The sequence below is a fragment of the Rosa chinensis genome, chromosome 2 (genome assembly GCF_002994745.2).
Source record: "Rosa chinensis cultivar Old Blush chromosome 2, RchiOBHm-V2, whole genome shotgun sequence".
Taxonomy (NCBI): domain Eukaryota; kingdom Viridiplantae; phylum Streptophyta; class Magnoliopsida; order Rosales; family Rosaceae; genus Rosa; species Rosa chinensis.
The window spans coordinates 54,849,539-54,870,064 of NC_037089.1; the positions used below are offsets into that span (position 1 = coordinate 54,849,539).

General features: G+C 37.8%; 1 protein-coding gene across 1 annotated transcript; it reads right to left on the reverse strand.

Moving 5' to 3' along the window:
• Positions 1 to 15,040: 15,040 nt before the first annotated feature.
• LOC112189015 (katanin p60 ATPase-containing subunit A1) lies at positions 15,041 to 20,235 on the reverse strand. The gene is made up of 7 exons (XM_024328272.2): positions 19,915 to 20,235; positions 18,284 to 18,773; positions 17,782 to 17,976; positions 16,831 to 17,075; positions 16,484 to 16,642; positions 16,231 to 16,318; positions 15,041 to 15,617 (listed from the first exon to the last, which is right to left on the reverse strand). Exons 1-7 carry the CDS (start codon positions 20,034 to 20,036, stop codon positions 15,336 to 15,338), a joined length of 1,581 nt encoding a protein of 526 aa, XP_024184040.1. The 5' UTR covers positions 20,037 to 20,235; the 3' UTR covers positions 15,041 to 15,335.
• Positions 20,236 to 20,526: the final 291 nt, after the last annotated feature.

Consider the following 20,526-nt stretch of genomic DNA (forward strand, 5'->3'; position numbering starts at 1 on the left):
AAGATCTAAAGTTGAAAGACCAAAGATAAAGAACAATTGTTGAAATTTACTTCATTCTTGGAAATCATCATCCTCATCAACTAGGAGATCACCATCCAAACTATCACTACCATCACTATCATCCCTGAAAATTCTCTGCAGTGAGAACAACTTGTGAAAATCATAGCTATATAAGCAAACATCCTAGCCTTCATATATTTGTTTTAATCAGACAGTAACAAATTAATGCAACTCAGGCTTCATTTACTGTGAAGTATTTGATGGAAGATAGAATATTTCAACAGAGAAATGCTTTTCCCAAATAACTAGAACATAATCTAATTCTGCTCAAACAAAATTTAATCCTCAAAGAATGATGAGGTTGCTCAAATTTCCTAATGAAGTGGGTACAAAACCAGAAAGTTTATTTTCATGGAGATACAAATCATACAATGAAGTTAGGTTCTTAAAATCATAGAAGACCAATTTCTGGTGGGATTTGCCCAGACAACTGGTTAACAAATAGATCAAGATATTTAAGAACCAAAACGAGTTGCAAACATAACCACTCAAAATTTATCTGTCTCCAACTTCTCCAAACATAACCAGTCAAATTTTGCAAATTTCCTATGAAAGATTATAACCCACATCATCTCGATGTCCACCCATCAGCAAGTGATGCCCAAAAGTAAGACTTCTCCTTCAGACCCAGATACATATAATCATATTCATATATGATTGTCTAGACATGAACAAGTCGAACAACACAAACCTAGATCAATATAGCCTTGGTTCAAACACTATTTTCAAGATTTATAATGGAATCAATTGGAATCATACCTTCAAATGGCCTGTTGCGAATCAAGCTCCAATATCTTTAAATGGCCTGCTGCGAATCGAACTCCAATACCTTAAAATGGCCTGCTGCGAATCGAGCTTCGACACCTTCAAATTGACTGCTGCGAATCGAAATCGAGCTCCTAACTCGAACTTTGGGTTAGGGATCGAATTTGGTACCTTTTGGAAGAGAGAGGGCTGAAATCGGCTGTTCAAAGTCCAAACACCTTCAGTCGCAACCTTTAAAACCCATTCTGTTCCAAAAGACCAAAACAACGTCATTTTTCTTCTTTTCCAGAGCTTACGCCTTTAACTCCTTGAGCTCTGTTTTGGACGCCTTAAGCGCCTTAAAGGACGCCTCAGCAGCCTCGTCGCCTAACTAGTGAAACACACTCAGTTTCAAGCCGGAAATCTGCTTTTTGAGCCTCAGGCGCGCCTTCATTGATAAATAGGCTCGATACAGCTTGTGCACGACTCGTATTTGGCTTGATTTAGCTCGTTCAGCTTGTGTTCGTATAATAAATTAGTTGAGCTTGAGCTCAATATTAAGCTCGACAAAAAAACGAGCCGAACTTAAACAATGATATATTCAGCTCGTCTAACTCGTGAGTAGCTCGTATTTTTCATGAGTAGCTCTAAGTTGTTAAAACTTGGCTCGTTTGTTAAAACTCGATTCATAAAAATTAATAATATAAATAAAAATAAAAATTTTCTAATCTCAAATATTTAATTCTTTTTATTACCTTCATTTTCAATTGGAAGAGAATATGAGAATTTAAGTAAAATATATTACAATAAAGAACAATAAATCCAAATTTGACATCAAATTTGGTTTACTATTTTAAATTTTCCTTCTTCCTTTTTTATTTTTTAAATTTAAAGTCAAATGAGCTAGGCCGAACCTACTCAAGCTCGAAATCGTCTAATAAATCGAGCCGAGCCGAGACGAGCTCAGCTTGGGCTTAAGAAAAATATTCAAGGCAAGCCGAGCTTGAGCATGGAAACATAATCACCTTGGTATTCGCTCCAACTCAACTCATTTACACCCCTAATTGTGCTGCCAAACGGACCCAATAATAAAGCTGCAAATCGTGCATTTGCTCAAAATTTAAGTGTTGCCAAAAGAAAAAAGGTAATGATATGAGGGCTCAATGAGATCTAAAATTTGTGGTTAAATTCTAGGTGTCATGTCATGTAAGTAAATACGAATTTTATTTTCAATTCCACATAATATATCTTGTCACATCATACTATTGCAACACCAACCTTACCCTTTTACATTTTCTTTTAGATGTTATGGCGTGAATCAATTATATTAATTAATTTAATTTGGTGACAAAAAAAAATCAGCTATTAATTATACATTAATTTAAGAGATATGTCTACAGATTCTTTGACCAATATTTCTCTTCATTTAATTAAACTGTTTCCTATAATTTTTCTTTCCAAATAGCATTAATAGATTGAATTAGGTGTCAAGAAATAGACGTTTGTTTAAGGAAAACTGAAATTGGGAGAGAATAGAGTCGTGCTTTCATTGATAATAGGGGTCTCTTTATATATAGGATTACAAGACATAGAATCAGAGTTGTACAAAAAAAGATAAACATAAAATTAATCGGATATCTATGAGTATCTCAGAGAATATCTCTAATTCTAAACCCTATTACAACTAGGTCAAGTAACCTAGAGTTTGAGCCAGACACATATTCTAGATTTACTTGAACACTCCCCCTTGTGTCGCTCAAACGTGGTGCTCCTCTCGTTGCCTCATTAAAAACCTTGTCGAGTAACAAAAACTCAGTGGGACAAAAATAACCTCTGTCAAAGGGGGAAAAGAGCACAACACACCCTTCACGTTTCGAGATCATACATGTAGACATCTCCCCCTGATGACAACGGTCATAGGAGTTCGGATAACTTCAGCAAATGATGCTACTAACATGTTTCTCAAAAGTGGAATTTAGGCAATGACTTAGTGAGCAAGTCTACCGCACTGTCCTAAGATCAAACCTAGTTCACTTTGATCTTGAGGAGAGTCTGTTGTTGCTGATTATCCTTGGTGTTGTCGCTTTTGATGTAACATTGCTTCATTTGTTCAAAACAAGCAGCATTATCTTATACGCTCGTAGGTTCATCTGTGGTAGACTTCAAACCACAATTGTTTGAACATGCGTAATTGTGGATCCAATCCATATACATTCACGAACTACTTCATGAGAAGCAATAATCTCTGCATTGTTCGAAGATATAGCGACTAGGGTCTGTTCTGTAGACCTCCAAGATATCATGGTCTTTGCCTATGGTGAACACTTAACCAGTTTGGGAAGACTTTTGTGTGGGTCAGAGAGATACCCAACATCAGCAAAACTTTCTAAAACACATGTTGTTTTGAGATGGGGATAATGGACACAAGCCAATGTTAGCGGCGTTCCTGGTGTGTGATGGGTCCGAATCCATCATCTCTCTGTAGGGATAGAACGAGCCCATATCAATCGTACACCTCAAGTATCGAAAGATATCTTTTACACCAATCCAATGGCGTCGCGTTAGTGCAAAGCTATATCTAGCTAACAAGTTCATGGCAATGAGATGTCCAGTCTTGTGCATTGAGCTAAGTACAATAATGCCCATATTGTACTCAAGTAAGGCACTTCTGCCTCTAGCACATCTTCGTCATCATCCTTTAGATGAAGATGATCATTTTCAGGATCAAGACTACGGATGATCATGGGGGTGCTTGAAGGTTTGACCTTGTCAAAATGCCTAAGCATCTATCAACACGAAGCTCAAGTTCCAAACTGAGACATAATCGTGTTCTCTCAAAATCGTTCATCTCAAAATTAGATTTCAAGTGTTTAGCGGTTTCCCTTAATTCTTTAAAGGCTTCCAATGAAGATCATGTCCAACATGAACTGTGATAGAATATGAAACTTGTTATGAAAACGTGTGGGCATGTCTCTTTCCAATCAAGTAGTCACTTTAGTGAGCGTTTCAACCTCTTTGTAAAACGTGCTCCGTCCTCTAGAGCCACTTGACTTGGGTAAATGAAGTTCATCATGAACCTTCATGTATATTCCATATCTAGATTCCCATATAGATACGTAGTGACCATATTTGTAAGTTGCATGTTCAGTTATTCAGAAACTACCAAACCGATAGGGTAGTGGAGTGTAATGACATCTATTACGAGAGAATATGTCTCATCGTAGTCGATTGCATGGCTTTTTGTGAGAAGCCTTGCGCCATAAGGCGAGATTACCATCTCTTTTTCTCATCACGCTTTCTAACGAAGACCCATTAGTCAACAGGTTTTATGTTAGGAGGTATTGGCATCTCTAGCTCGAAAACCTTCCTCTTCGTTAGAGAATCATCTTAACCTGGATCGCATCTTTCCATTTAGGCCAAAAACTCTCTACGTTGGCATTCATTCATCAACGAAGCGTGGTTCGATATCATCGGACTCAGCAAACTCATGCGCAACAAAATGCGTAACTACATCATCAATTATGATGGAGTTTCTATCCCACGTCTCATGTACACTAGTCTAATTTTCAAAGAGCTCTATATTCTCAAGAATAGGTTCTGAAGTTGAGGCATTCCCCAACGGTAACCTTAATCTAGAAGATTCTCATGAGACAGATTTTGAGTGTTGATGATCAAAGGATTGGAATGTGCCAAAGTATCATTTGATCCCACGGGCCTCCCACACATCCTAGCTGAGGCCATGACCTGTAACGCTAGAGTGCCACTCTCTATGGTATTGGCACTCTGCCTACCTCGTGTAGGGTGGCGCTACGTCCTCTCGTAGGGACGTTCATCCTTGCATGCATGTTTGCAGCAGATATGTGTGATCTCGTCACCTTAACAGGGATTGAGATGAGACATAGTAGGGACAGACCACGACAATTCCTGTTGTTCCTGCTGAACATTCATGTTCTTATCTCCCCCTAACGACCGGAAGACTGTCTCATCAAAGTGACAATCCGCAAGACATGCGGTAAAGAGATCGCCTAGCAAGGGCATTAAGTGGTGGACGATTGTTGGAATCTCAAATCCAACGTAGTTGCCCATTCGTTTGTAAGGACCCATCATAAAGCGATGTGGCAGCGCAATTGGCACATAAATGACACACTCAAATATGCGTAAGTATGATACTTGTATCCAGTCACTAGCTGTAACGCATAGGTAAATTGAGTGGTGGTGGGTCGTAGATGAATTAGCATAGCTGCATGGGATATTGCCTCACCCCAAGAGGATATAAGGAGATTAGTGTGCATTACCAATGTCCGAACTACCATCGTAGTCCTTTCCGCTAGACCAATTAGGTGTGTTCATGGGAATATGATGTCCAATATCAGTCCCAATGCAATAATCATCGAAAGTCTTCGATGTAAACTCTCTAGCATTGTCAAGTCAAACTGACTAAATAGGATGATCCGGGGAGTGAGCCCGTTATCATATGATATGTGCTAGGAGTGTAGTATAAGCAACATTACAAGTGGACAAGGGCACAACATGTGACCAGCATGTTTGCTTATCAACCAACATCATGAGATATTTAAACGTCTGCAGGTTGGTTGAATCAGTCTATAGAATCCCCATGGATTCTATGTAAGAACAGAATGAGTATTTTCATATCCTTTACTTAGGACGGTCTCAGTCCTAATTTTCCTAAGGAACAAGTTTTGTAAATTGAGCGATAGGCCTTAAAAGTAACCTATGCGGATTGTGGTTGGGTCTGAGCGTCTGACACGCTATTTGAAGCAAAGTTAATGATTGTAGCATCACCTAGCGCGTGATCACCATGATGGACGCCATCCATGGCGTCATGGATAGGGACTATGCTAGCCCTAGGCTGGTTGTGGATGGTGGTGGTGCCAGAGGCAGCAGCGGCGGTCGCACTTAGTCTAGGAATCAACTTTTTGATTCATGCTTCATTTCACTCTAGAGAAATGATGTCCATATGAAGTCTTTAGTAGACGGATCATCATATCATGACCAGGATGACATATCCTGTTATAACAAAGCCAATATGTGTCTAAATCCAAGAGATCTTCTCTCATAATTTTAGTGGATTTAATAGCTCGAATAGTGATATAGAGTCCACTAGAGAGACACATAAACTTTTCTAAGATACATCTTTGTTCGCAATCGTTAGAGGCATTGCAAGGGAACTCATTTATGCTCTCTACATGCATTTTCGCATGGAATCCGTTGGCTATTCATAGATATGATTTGCCCTAGAAGCAAAGAGAGTTTCTGTGACAGTAATCAATGTGTTATTTGACAAGGGGAACTTGGGCTATTCCATATCCTTGAATTAATATTGATGGCCCAGCCATCGTAGTCACAAAGTAATATGCTCATAATCAAAATGAAGTCATAATGAAAAGAACTCGAAATTTTATTCATAAGCCATCGGAGGACATCATTGTCTCTTAACCATTAAGAGAATCTAATCCAAATGCTAGCTAATGAAAAACAAAGGTAGTCGTTTGACTTGTTTCGGTAACTCCGAAATAAATATGACCAGGTAAGTAAAGAGATATTGGTGGAGCAAAGCTCGCTTAAGTACCACTTATCTCAAAACCTTGCTAGACATTATACTCATTTTGGATGAGCCTATGTGAAGAAAAACTAAACCAATGACATTTACTACAAAGTATATGGCAATTGCCTATTACATCTCTTGGAAAAATAAAGACTTAAACAGAATTAGCGATCTATTGATCCCAGCCAGATTTGTAGTCTTCAACCCTTCACTCTAGATCATCTTCTTGATCTTCTTGTTCCGCATAGTGGGCTTCTCTTGCTCCACAATATGCTTTGTAGGCGGTGACAATTTCTTCACGAGCTCTACAAATGTGTGTCCAATGACCTGATACTCCACATCAAGAATATACATCTCTTTGCTCAGACTCCATTGATTGAGGTGCTTTGAAAGCATCATTTAGATGGCTCTCAGTGTTGGTGGCGCCACCAACATGGCCAGAGGTGTTGCCTCCCTCTCTCTTTTCACACTGACCTCTTTAGTTCTGTGTTCGCCTATTTTGGCTGTTACCTACCCAAGTAAAGCGTTTATATGGACCAGAACGTCCAGAAGTATCCCTAATATTAGAGTTTCACTCTTGGCGCCCTCTCTTAGGGGCACGGCTATAATTGAATTCTGGAATATGCTCTGTTTCCACGGATCTCGAATTATAGTTCTTCACAAGGATGTTGTCATGCTTTTCAGCGAGATTCACATCTCCAATAAGCTCACGAAACCTTGTGATCCGTCCTGCAATAACATCGATTCGATAGTTCTTAACAACCATCAATGCAGAGACGGAGAAGATAGAGAGTCTTCTCAATCAACATCGCATCTATGATATCTTTACCACAGAATTCCATTAAGGATTTAATGTGAAGTGCTTCCGAGTTGTAGTCAAGAACTGACTTGAAATCACAAAAGCAGAGGTTATGTCATCTCACTTCTGGGTTAGGAAGCAGGGAGTCATGGTCATTGCCAAATCTTTCTTCGAGTGAGACCCACAGCCTTCTGGGGTCTTCTTCTTTCATACACTCGTACTGGAGCTAATCATCCATATGAAAAGTCATTAGGATGATGGCTTTCGCCTTATTTTCCTCTAAGGCTGCTCTATTTGCTTCCAAAGCTTGAGCTTGCTCCACAGTTAGCAAGTCCTGGCTAGGCACGAGAATCGTATCCAAGATTCCATCGACCTTGAGATGCTAGCGGACATCACGAACCCACCTGTGATATCCAGAGCCAGTTGTTCCCAATGGAGAAAAGTCCAATTTGTTCAGGTTACTCATCCTGAAAGAGAACAAGAAAAAAGGTTAGTTTCGGAGCCGAAAAAGATACCACGAAAATATATAAAATTTCTTAGCGTAATCGCTTCCAAGAAATTTGGAATTTCTGAACGTAATCACTTCCAAGAAATTAGAAATTTTTAAGCATAATCGCTTCCACGAAATTCAATTCCAAGAAGTATTGGATTAGACCGAAACAATGATGTAAGTGGTCGATCATAAATTCTCTACAAACTCTAAGTTTGGAGAACTCTACAAGCTCCAAACTTGGAGTAAGCACGAACCCCCACAGTTCAACTTAATTAGGTCTCCCATATGATGAAGAAAAGGGGGTAGAAGAAGGGAGTTTGCAAGTCCCCGAGAAAAAGAAGAGAAATTGAATAAAAATGGGAACTTTTAGTAAAAAATACATTGAAATAGGTCGTCGGAAAATTTGGCAAGAAAAAGTTGCCGGAAAAGTCGACAGCGGTGCCGATGTGGCAGAATCTACTGGCCAGTCTGTTAACGATGCTGCTGAAGTGGCAGTGGGCCTAATTCTGGGCTGCGTCACGGGCTTGGGCCGCCTATTTTTTCTTCTCTCTAGGCCGCTGACTTCTTCTGGGCTGCCTCCTTTTTTTTTTTGCTTCTTTTCTTCTCTCTACTGGTTCAAGCTTCAGCAGCAGTCAGGGGTGGTCGGTTCACGTACTTTTAGGGCAATTCAGAGGAGAATTTTTTTCTGTTCCCGGATTCTGGGATTGAGGTGCTACTGCTGGTAAAATTTGGTGGCAATTGGAGATCCGAAAGTTGGTGAACTGGTGGAATATTTGCTGCGGATGGTTTGGAGATTCTGGTGGCTGGTTCGGTAGGTTTCCAACCGGTTCTGGTTGTCTGCCACCTATTCTAGACTCCTGGGGTGGAGGTCTTCAAGGTGTGCGGTCGGATTTAGGGTTAGGATGTCGTGCTAATAACATGTTTAAGGAAAACTGAAATTGGGAGTGAATAGAGTCATGCTTTCATTGATAATAGGGGTCTCTTTATATAGAGGATTATAAGACATAGAATCAGAGTTGTACAAGGAAAGATAATCGTACAATTAATCGAATATCTATGAATATCTCCGAAAATATCTCTAATTCTAAACCCTATTACAACTAAGTCAAGTAACCTAGAGTTTGGGTCAGACACATATTCTGGATTTACTTGAACAACGTTAACATTGCTTTTCAAATATTGATTAATTTCATCTAAAAAAATAGCATTAATAAATTGAATTTGGGAAACACACATGTCTAAATTAAGAGGTAAGAAAAAATTTCACGTTAGTAGCAGCCATTAATTAACATCTACAATCTAAATATAAGAAGAAAAAAAACAAAAGAAAGATAATAAATTCATATCTAACATACAAACCCTAGCTACATAAAGAGAAACAATGAACAGAAGAATATATACAATCATATATTGATCAAATTCATATACATGAACTCAACAAAGGTTGAATTCATATACATGTGTTATGCAAATCTATTGATCGAATGTACTTGCAAATCTATTGACTGAATTACATGAAATTTTTTCTATTCTTGATTGAAGAAAAAAATTGTTGTTTAAATCTAAGCATGAGTGTAATGAAAAGAAAAAATGAATGAAAGCCAATTTTTGTTTTTTTTAAGACGAAAGCCAAAATAATTTAGAGTCATTAACTTTTGGAATGATAAGATGATATTTTTCTCAAGAATTATAGGGCATGATTTGACAAATAGATGATGCGTGTAGGTAACATGGCATGACATCTAAAATTGAGGCCATAAATTATTTTCCAAAGAAAAACTTCTTACTGATACAGTTTCTTCTTGGTTTACCAGTGTACGTACTTAAAGTTATAGCTTTTTTTTGTCTGTGGACTGTAGGTTCACCAGTATTAATCTCGGTCTAATTCTTAAACGGACAATTCTTAAGTTCACCCCTTGGGTGAATTAGGATATTCACCATCTCTTACGATTAACGAGTAATAACTTTATAATTTTCTAATCTAACAATTCATGTTGTATAACGTAATACAAAGATTAGCTCTATAAAAAATCAATCAAATTGAAGACCTTTTAGTTATTCATTTCTATGAAATACATTGATAGTTCATCATAACAGTAGTAAGTGTTGCTAGAACCATTCATTTGTTTGATTCAATTAGATAAAGAAACGATTTTCGATTCGATTGATTTTTTATAGATATGATCTTTAAATGCTAATTTCAGATATGGATCGTTGGATTATAAATTTATTATGTAAAAGTATGTTAATTGACAATGAGAGTGAATATGCTCGTTCACCTTACACCTAAGAATTTTCCTTCTTAAACCTAGCTGGGGAATACATTCCTCTATACTCTGGAACGTTAACCCACCACTTGAACTATTAGCATATAATGATGGCATATATATGTTGAAAAAGATAGTATATAGAGATATGATCGATTATGGAGAAGATGTTTGTTTGATCAGCTAGTTAATGGATTAGTCCTTCGCTAGTTCTTGTATTTGAAGGATGCGAAAAACATCAGTTTAAGTTCGTCAGTTACTTCGAAGATCTATTTGATTCTTCCTCTCAAATGTTCCGCTTTCTGAAATCTTTCAGTATCCACAATGCACGAAAAGGATGTCAAAGAGTTTATGTTCTTCATTGATCATACATAGTCTTGTCGATGATTTTAAATGAGGTACTGGTATGGCATATTGGAACTAGAGAGAACTCATTTACTCCTCGAATGATCAATAAACCTAGCTACAGTACTCTTGATTGTTTTTTTAGGGTTAAATCTAGGGATTATATTATACAGAAACAGTCGCGACCGAAAGAGAGATGACAAAGTACAAAGAAACACAGTGAACATGCAATATGAAATAGTTTTAATATCTACGCATAGAGATCTTCCTTGGGCACAAGCATGCCTTGTCCTCTTGTCAAGGAAAGCAATAGGACGTGATATAACTGGTCACTGCTCTTGTACTCTAACCTCTACTAAGTTCTTTGGCCGATTCATAAATTGGTATTTGGTAAGAAATGAATATATTGAATAGTACAAGTGAACTGTAGGTACTTGTAAGGTGAATCTTTTGTTTCAAAAGTTTGTACTGCTTGGAACAGTTTTTGTCAATTATAAGAGTGCTGCATAGAACCCTTTTCATTTGAAGTTGGTTCATTCTCTTTCTCATCGTGCAGTATTATTATTTATTTATTTTGCAGTCTTCACCGTTTATTTTCTAAATCGTTCATTGAACAGATCATTTAGGGAAAAATCAATTAAATTGAAAATCGTTTGACTTGATCATCTAACTTATATTGAATAAATAGAGTACTATTATTCCTTCAGAATCTAGCTGTCAAAGGAAGGCCGGGAAACTACTGGCACTCATCTGATAAACAATATACAGCAAGGTACCCTTATGGTAGATCGAGAGGTGGTTGGGAGTTCAATCTGTGCCTTGGATATAATGATACATGGTAAAAGTTTTCTTCAAATACTTATTCATGAGCTATTGGCTAAGAGTAACTGTAGTTGCATCCATAATATTTAAACGAAAGAAAACAAAATAAATCCAAAAAAGGACAGAATGATCAAATCATGGCCGGCCGGCCATCATGTGAGCATGGCAGGGTAATATGTATTTCCGAGAAAGATTAATAATTATGTGCTTCAATATTCCTAGCTTTTTCAAATCCATGTCAGAAAGATTGATGTCAACAGCATCATAGTTACTGCATAGAGATTCCTTGAGAAATTCAGTACACTTGTGGAACTTGTCATCACATTAATATTTTCAAATAAATACATCAGATCAAACTTTCTCAATTGTACTTCAAAATAATTGATCAAAACTGCTACAAGCAATTGAGGCAGATGACAAAACTATATCCCTTTAGTACTATAATTGGTGATACATACATACGTACGGATTGACATGATACTCTTATACATGTGATTTGTAAATCTATATATTTGTTACTGTTGAGGTAACGTGAATGTATGACACACATGCATGTACTGTAGAATTATTTATGTATACATACAACAGGCATGGATGCTGATTGACCAGACCAATTTAGCAATCTCAAAGTAGCAACTAGTCTCTTTGTAGTGTTCACTACACTATACCTAGAAAATGCTTGGCTGCATATGTGTAAAAGGGTGTTTTCTTCTTACACACTATCAAAACTTATAGGAGTTGAAATATGCAGGTGCCGGGTTGAATTGTGAATGATATAATGAGAAATATATGTGTAAGGAGCTGGCTAAAAATTCTTTTAGAGATAAGAATATTAATATTTTTTACGCCGAAACGACTTACCAATTGTTTGAGAGCTTGGAGCATTTGATTTGCCATCGGATGGGAAGCCAAGCTTCTTGCAGTCTCCTCCAAAAGAGCCTAATTGAAAAACACAGAAAAGAATGGGCATATCTATGAGTATAACATGTCAAGAGTAAAAAAAAAGTTCTCACCCTTTTCTGATAGGCAATTTTCAAAAAAGAAAAGAAGAAGAAGAAGAAAGGTAAACTATGTAAGATCTATTTATGTGATTGAGGTTAACTAACATACATGTTTTCAAGCATGCTAACTGTGGATTATCCAACATGTTCAATGTGCCTTCATTGCATTGGCATATGTATCCACTAGGCCCGTTGGCTATGCAGGTTCCGTCTCCACACCAAACAAGTGCACATTCTGCGCGCAGATAGAGGTAAATTATGTTTTTTTTTTTTCTATTAAACTGTTCGCATGTATCTCAAAAATACATATACGTATCAAAATTAAGTTATCAAAGTTCTTCAATGGAGCACAAGAGAAATGTATTTATGGTAATTTGTACAAGTTAATTGAGATCGAATTGCTGCTACGTACGTGGTATTACCGGTGGCGGAGGGAAAGGAGGAGGTTGTGGGGGAGATAAATCACATCCAACATTAACAGTGCCTGCATTCATCATCAAAAACGAGAATTACTATCATTTACTATTTCTCACAGATAAAAGAGAAATTTACATATCAACTTAACACTTTCTGACTTTGTTAAGGATGCTGGAAAACTCTTGAAACCATTCTCATTGAAATCTTTGTCTATTAATGAAGTTTATGTTTGATAAAATAAAAAATAAAAAAATAAAAACACTTAAGGCCAAACTGCATGGTAAATAATTTATTGATCTTGTAAACCGACTGCCGTCCGATACTATGAAAGAGGAAGATATTAAAGTTGTAACTTCCACCAAATTTAGAGAAACCATTTGTTTGTTTGTTGTGTTTGATTATTCACATAATCCTTGATTGAGACGATGACCAACATTAAAATGCCAATCTCTTTAGTTTATATTTTCCCAAATCACCATCTTCTAGTAATTAGCGCCATTTTTCTAATTTTATTGCACAAAGCAAAGAATTTATATATTAATGCCAACAAAATTGCACATGAGGAAGAAAATACTCGCATCAAAATGATGACATGATGAGTAAATTTATGTGGTAATTAGAAAGCAGAATTAGGACCTAGTGTGCAGTTCAAATTCACATTCGAACAACACAGCTACAATAAGTTTCTCTCGATCGACATGCTTTTTCTTCCAAAATAAACGGAAGTTTTGGCACAGATGCCAAATCTAGTTACTGTCAAATGTGATATGTTTCTCTTCTTTAAGGATATAAAAAATGGCCATAAAAAATTGTTCACTACACCACTCTATTGCTTTGTTTAGGTTTTCACAAATTATAAAAGAAACGGCCGGGCACCAGGACTGTAATGTGCAAGTGCTTTCAGATGTGTTAAAAGGCATTATTGATCGACAACCCTATTTTTACCAGAACTTTGTAAAATAGTTATAAGTTGTCACAGTTTGTATAATGTTACAGAAGTACCTTCGACTTTCATTTTGAAGTGCTTTTTAAGGAATCATTTTCAAGTGCTTTTCTAAAATGAGAGAAAAAACTTGGGTGCTTCTAAGTTTTAATCACTTCCTGCAGAAGCAAGGTTAAGAGAAAAACTCACAGTCTGGAATGAGACAAGATGGATAGGTAAAGGGGCCGATCTGAATCTTTTTCCAACCAGGGTTACAGTCGCAGTCAAAACCCACACGTCCGAGAACAGGCACATATATTGAGTGACTTGAGTCATTAGAATACTTGCATTTTCCTTGCGCACAGTTTACCCCTGGAGCTAAACAAACAATATCTGCCATGCCACACAAACAACTCATTATCATTACAAATTAAATTTACCACCACAGCAATATACATATGAGGGATTCATATATACAAACATACATACATTGTGTGTGTGTGTGTGTGTCAGCCATAGCACTCCCAACACTATGATCAAAACCCTAATCCAACGAACTAAACCCTAGAACCAGGATCAGGCTGGAAATACACCAAGCCAGAAACTAGTGAACCGGCCCTGCTGCCACCCAGAGTTTTTTTAAGGACAAATAGGTTGCTATATGTGTTACCGTGTATATCGTCTTGTATTGGATTTGATATCGACTCTGTACAACTGATTGTGGCAATGAAGGTGAAGAGAGTAAAGAGAAGAAGAAGAAGATGAGTAGGAGTGAGACTTTCCATGATCTTTGGTATGAGACTCGGTTGGTGTGAAAGAAGATACATTTATAAGGGTGTGCTTATTACTAGTTTACATTTATGATACCTTCTTGTTTTGATTTCAACTCTCGTTTTATTAACGAAAGCCACCTCGGGTTACAATGTTCCCTGAAGACGTGTTATTTTTTTTTTTTTAAACCCCATTCTTTTGTTCTAAATTGCATCACAAACACCATCCAGCCAAGAAAACCTCTCTGTTTTGTTTTCGGGTGGCAGATAGAATAAAAACCATAGGCAAGACAAAGGGTTGCAGACAACTGGGGATTAATTCACCATTGTAAACTTGCCGTGTGTCTGAAATGTGGGCTGAGGTACCAATAGTAGTAGTGTTCTGGGAAATGGGATATCTACTACATTTATATTATAATTTGGTTTAATGGAGCGGTAAATGTTATGCAGCAAACGAAGGCATTGGATATTAAATTGGTCATGTCAATTTCAACCACCAAGCATCAGACAAATGATAGATTTCATGAGCCGTGAAAACAGAATGTTTAGATTTGTTGTTTTAAGCATACTTCAGCCGATAATATGCGACCTGGAATTGTTGTTTTAAGTGGTCAAACTCTTAAGATAGGTTTGGAGGAGTATATTTTCTTACAAATGGTTTGATTCAATATTGAAATTAGTTCATAACATGTTCAGAAGGCCTTTGAAAGTGAAAACTAGCATGCTCGATACAGATTTCTAAGTAGCTCAGATGCAAGCCATCTGCGAGAATTGTACGTTGCAAGCGAGACGATGATGTTAAGTTACATATTCATTCACAGGGGTGTTGCACCATTTTTTTTCACTCAAATGTCTAATTCTGAATCAATTGAATAAAATCGAAGTACCTCAGTTGTCTGGATAAAATAAGATCTGCAAATAGCAGATTCTATACATTACAGTTACAGATACAAAATAGCACAGCACTATGACACAATTCCCTTTCCAACCCTTGGAATACTACAACTACCTTCTCTCCAAACAACACAAATAAATCGATCAAGGGTAACAACAGACACAATCACTCAAAACTGGTAACACCCAGAGCAACACTTTCTCAGTTAAGATACGACTCTGACACTTGAGGTCTCTATGCTGACCCAAACTCTGAAAACCATTTTTCATGCCGTTCAATATCAGATTGAGAAACACTCCGTTGGACCTTCACCAAGGCTTCTTCAAAATCACACATGGCAACAGGATCCTTTGAAATCTCATCCTTCGACATGCTCTTGATCTCATCACGTGTCTTTCCAGCTATTTTCCTCCTCATCCCATTCAACGAGGCATCACGGCAAACATTTGTGAGATCGTCACCACTATATCCATCTGTTCGGCGAGCCACATCATCAATGTTTACATCTTGAGCAACCTGATGGCAATAAATCGGATTAGAAGGAAACCCCAAACAGATCTAGTGTAAGATATTTAGTACCTCAATTTTACACATTTTTTTTTTTCAATTTAGTACCTCAACTATGATATCTTGCAATTTCATACTTCACTAGGTTTTACTTGCAATTACAATGGACTCAAACCACGATTAACAAATCCCTTAGTACAACCACTATGTGATGACCTGGCATGTAAACATTGATGACCTGGTGGGTCCAATTGTTTGCTGATGTGGACGCTAAATGGGTGCCATGTAACAAATGTAAATCATTATGATAAACGACAACCAAAGCAAATAAGCTGAGTTTCATCCCTGAACATGCCACATTTTTATTCTATTTGCATTTTCTAATTGGTTTACCAATGCTATATACTGCAGAATATGCCACTTATACCACATTCCAAGTTTATAAACCATGATAGAGACATCTATATCCAAACTTAACCTAGAGATTAGAATGAGTTATAGTAAAGGCATACTAATTAACTGATTCTATGGTCATAATATTGTACTACACAATATAACGTAAAATTGAGAGTGATGATCCAAAAAACAACTGTAATGGCATTAATATAAACGCTGGTCATACCTCAACTGTTTTCAAATTTATCCGAATAAGCTCTTTACGGCTCTCAAAATTTGGAAGAGGGATATAAATACGCTTCTCCAGTCTCCTCCTGAATAAGTTAACAGTTACAACCAGGTTGTTACATCAAGAGCAAGCAAGCATAATTGAACTGCAGATCTAGCATACACAGAGCCTACCACATAAATTCCCTCCAACTCACAGTTTAAAGAGTGGATACGAGACAGAAATGAATATACAAGAATATAGGACTAACCTGAGTGCCTCATCAATGTCCCATGGAAAGTTAGTAGCTGCCAGAACCATCACTATTTTACGAGTACCATCTTCATTTGTGGAAGTGGCATTTACACCATCAACCTGGACCAGAAGTTCAGATTTCACCCTTCTGGAGGACTCATGCTCTCCTGATGCCCTAAAGAAATAGAGATTTTCAATGTGAGACAAGGTAAGAAAAGACAAGGACATATGTCACCATTTGACATGTTAACAAAGTTATGGGACAAATTAAAGAACAAAAATATACATAAAAGCAATAGCAATGTGCATGCATCAACTAAATGGTTAATAATGCCTTTATGTAAAACTGGATAAAGATCTTACCCCCGGGAATTGCAGAGAGAATCAATTTCATCTATGAAGATTGTACTCGGCGCATAAGCTCTTGCAAGATCAAATAAGCACCGAACCATTCGTTCACTTTCTCCACGCCACTTTGAAGCTAATGTAGCAGAGGAGACATTGAAAAAAGTTGTGCCACACTCAGTAGCAACAGCTTTAGCAAGTAATGTCTTTCCAGTTCCAGGAGGACCAAACATAAGAACACCCTTCCATGGTCTCCTGATCCCCTGCAATCAAAGAAGTTATAAGTTTGATATGACAAATGGGACCTCACAATAAAGACATGTCAACCTGTAGGGTGAAATTGGCATAAATGCAAAAAAAAAAAACAGGTGTGAAACAATTTGGGTCACATTTATATACAACATGTCATTGTTATATCATTTCCACGGTGCCCCTGGCCTGTCAGAGGTAGTGGGATTTTTTCCGTTCCCTGATCAAAGTCTTGGTTGGAATTGTCCTGTGATTCTACCAATGTCAACTCATGGACTGGTTCCAGCCCTTTTTCTATATGTTGTTTTCTATATGACCAACATAAGACATGGCCATACCACATACAAAAACTCACAACCCTATACTCTATAGAGATTGGAACCGATGACTTATGCCTCCTTCTTAACAGACTTGCTAACTGTAATTACCCCAAAAGGTACATCTTCTGCCTATGGGCCTCTATAACTAGGCAAAAAGGGCATTCTTCCACATATACATCTCCCATTCCAAAACAAGCTTGCATATACGTTACAAATTTCAGAGCATAGATACGCAGCTTATTAGCTTAATTTGAGTGATACTAGAAGAAAAATCACATGGCAATACCCCCGCAACTCCATAAGGTAAACCCAATGATTAATAAATGTCATGCATATTAAAGAGACTAGAACATTATGCAAGACAGCAACATAAATTTCTGTTTCATCCATCCAACAATACCTGAAAATATTCTGGCATCCACAAAGGAAGAACAACGGCTTCCTCCAGAAGTCTTTTTGCTTCAGTCAGGCCAGCAACATCATCCCATCTCACTCCAGGACTGGTTTCCAGTACATCCCTTTCAAGCATTTCAGCCAAATCAGGATCAGGTCCCTCATACTGCCTCTTTGGCTTTCCATCCTCAGCATCACCATTCTATAAGTTTCAGAAAGAAGTCAGTAAGCAGGGTTATAGAAAAATTGAAACCACATATTCAAACTTTGGTGCTAATAAATCATAGATCATATAATCAGTACTATGATACACAACCTCATAATTCTCTACCGCACTGTACTTACAAAAAGGACATATGAATCAAATCATATTATAGCAAGAACTTTTACCACACCATAACTGATCAGTGATAGGTGAAGACTGCACCTTACCCTTTAATAGGAATCCTCTATCAAGCACATTAAGAAGCTACAGTAGTACAAAGAAATAATAGTTAGGTAGACCGTACCGCTGAATCTGCCTTGCTAGATTTTCCAGATCGGGTGTCTTTCTTGCCGGGAGTAGAAGACCGGACCGCTGAGTTAGCCCTACTTGATCCACCAGCCTTTGCACCACGGCCAGGTGTGCCTGCTTTTGTTGCAGAACTCCGAGCCCAATTTCCATCTTGTGGCGACTTCCTCATACCAACCTGACCAGCCTTTGCATTTCTTCTATTTGAAGTGTCCCTACTTGGTGGCCTCCACACATCAGGATCATCCATAGGTGAACCTGAAGAAGTTGGATATCCTGAAGAAGTTGGGTATTCATCTAAGGGTTGAAAAACGAAGGACGACTTAGCATGAATTGGAGGCGAGGAAGGGCGCCGGCCCATGGGGCTTTCCTTAAATGCCCTTCTCTCGGCATCTAGTTGTTTCACAACCTCTGCTTCCTCGGAAAGTGCCTTCTTTACATTCATCCATTTTGAGCGGATCAACGGGTCATCAAGCGTGTTTAAGTGCCTGGAACCAATTAGAAGTTCACATCTTACCAAATAAACTTGGACAGGAACATGAAGAACAAAAGTGATGCTATAGATTCATATCATCCTACTCTATAAGAAAATCAATAGACTTTTTACAAGATGTCTTACCTGAATTTTAGTTTGAATTTAACAGGTCTAAAATGATTGAACGACTAATTTGTTTAGCAAAGTTTGCCGAAAAATAAATGAGAGTAAAATCCACCATTTTCAAGTTGAACAAGGAAACAGTCATTAAACATAAGTTTTTATGATCTTCTGTCAATATCAATGCCTGCACATAGGTATCTGCCCTTTTTATGGAGGCAAACTGCGATAGGTATCAATCATGAAATGATGGAGAACACACATAAAAAAAGGAGGTTCTGTGTAAATAGGCCACACATAACATGGTGAGTAATTGTGCTCACAATCTCACACAATGTGGTTGGATTTTAGCACCCTGCCAATAGCGCCAAACTACGCCTCACCACAGCATGAGAAAAGTCACCAACCGGAGCAGTTCTCCAATTATAGAAGAGCATTCCCTTCATGTCCACACTATTCTTCTTACCTACATATATCTCTCTTACGCTCTAACCCTCAATTTTGCATCGACAAATTTCTTTTCAATATGAAGCAGAAGACAGAAATGAAATCTAAAGTCAACGGCCTCTTATCATTTACAGATTTATGTCAACGTCTTAAAAAGGTTGGTTGTTCTAGATGCAGTTTACAACCTCGGGTGTTTCCGCCACCAAGTTTATGTAAGTAGCCAAAATGCAAAGGCAGTTAATGTTTTCAAAATGGATATCCACAACAACGTGAATTAGCAGTATTATGGCTCCTTAAGTCAATTCAACTAATTGAAGAGAAAGTATTGACAGTCTAAAAGGCTAAGAATGCCCGAGATTTCCACTTTCCAACTCCAATGGCTTTCAATTATCTCAGAATAGCCCTAACCCACCAAAAAAGAACGAACCTTTTTCCTGGAAAATTGGTCTCCATAACCAATTTACACGAGAAAAGACTGCATATCATACATGAGAAAGCTTCCAATTTCAAAAGAAGAACCAGCCAATTTGGAAAAAAAAAAAAAAAAAAACAAAGAGAGAGAGAGAGAGAGAGAATTAGAAACGTACTTGTTGATCTGAGCAATGCCGCCGTCGAAGAAGATCATGGAGGTGTCGTAGAGCCCTTCCATCGCGTACTCTCTCGCCAGCTTCAGGTGGTCTTGCAGACCCACCAGCGTCGGACCCACCATTCTCTCTCTCTCTCTCTCTGTGATTTCTGGAGTTGCGCGCAGAGTTAGGGTTAGGGTTTCTTGAGGGAGCTGATACGTCGCCGTTGAAGGGTTTTCAGGGGGAGGGGTAACGGCGGGGCGGGTTGAATGAAGGAGATATATGGGTTGGTTATCGCGACTTGGTAGCGACTTGGCTGTTGGGAGTTGGGAGTTGGGAGTGTGTAGGGCCTGCCGTAACTGATGTTTTAAGGCAAAACAATTTTTACCCGAAAAAGAAAATATGGACCCGTTTCATGATTCAAATTTTCCTTCCTTTTTTTGACCTTTATTTTGAACGGGTTGTTTTTGAAATCGGAAACCAACCATTTTAATTTTAAACCGTGACAACTGACAAGATCTAGAGGAAATGATGGAAAAATATAAAGTATGGAGCAGTCATACTAACCGTGCTTAATTTATTATCATAGTTAGTTAAAACGCGTATAAAATTTTAATACTAATATAATTATTA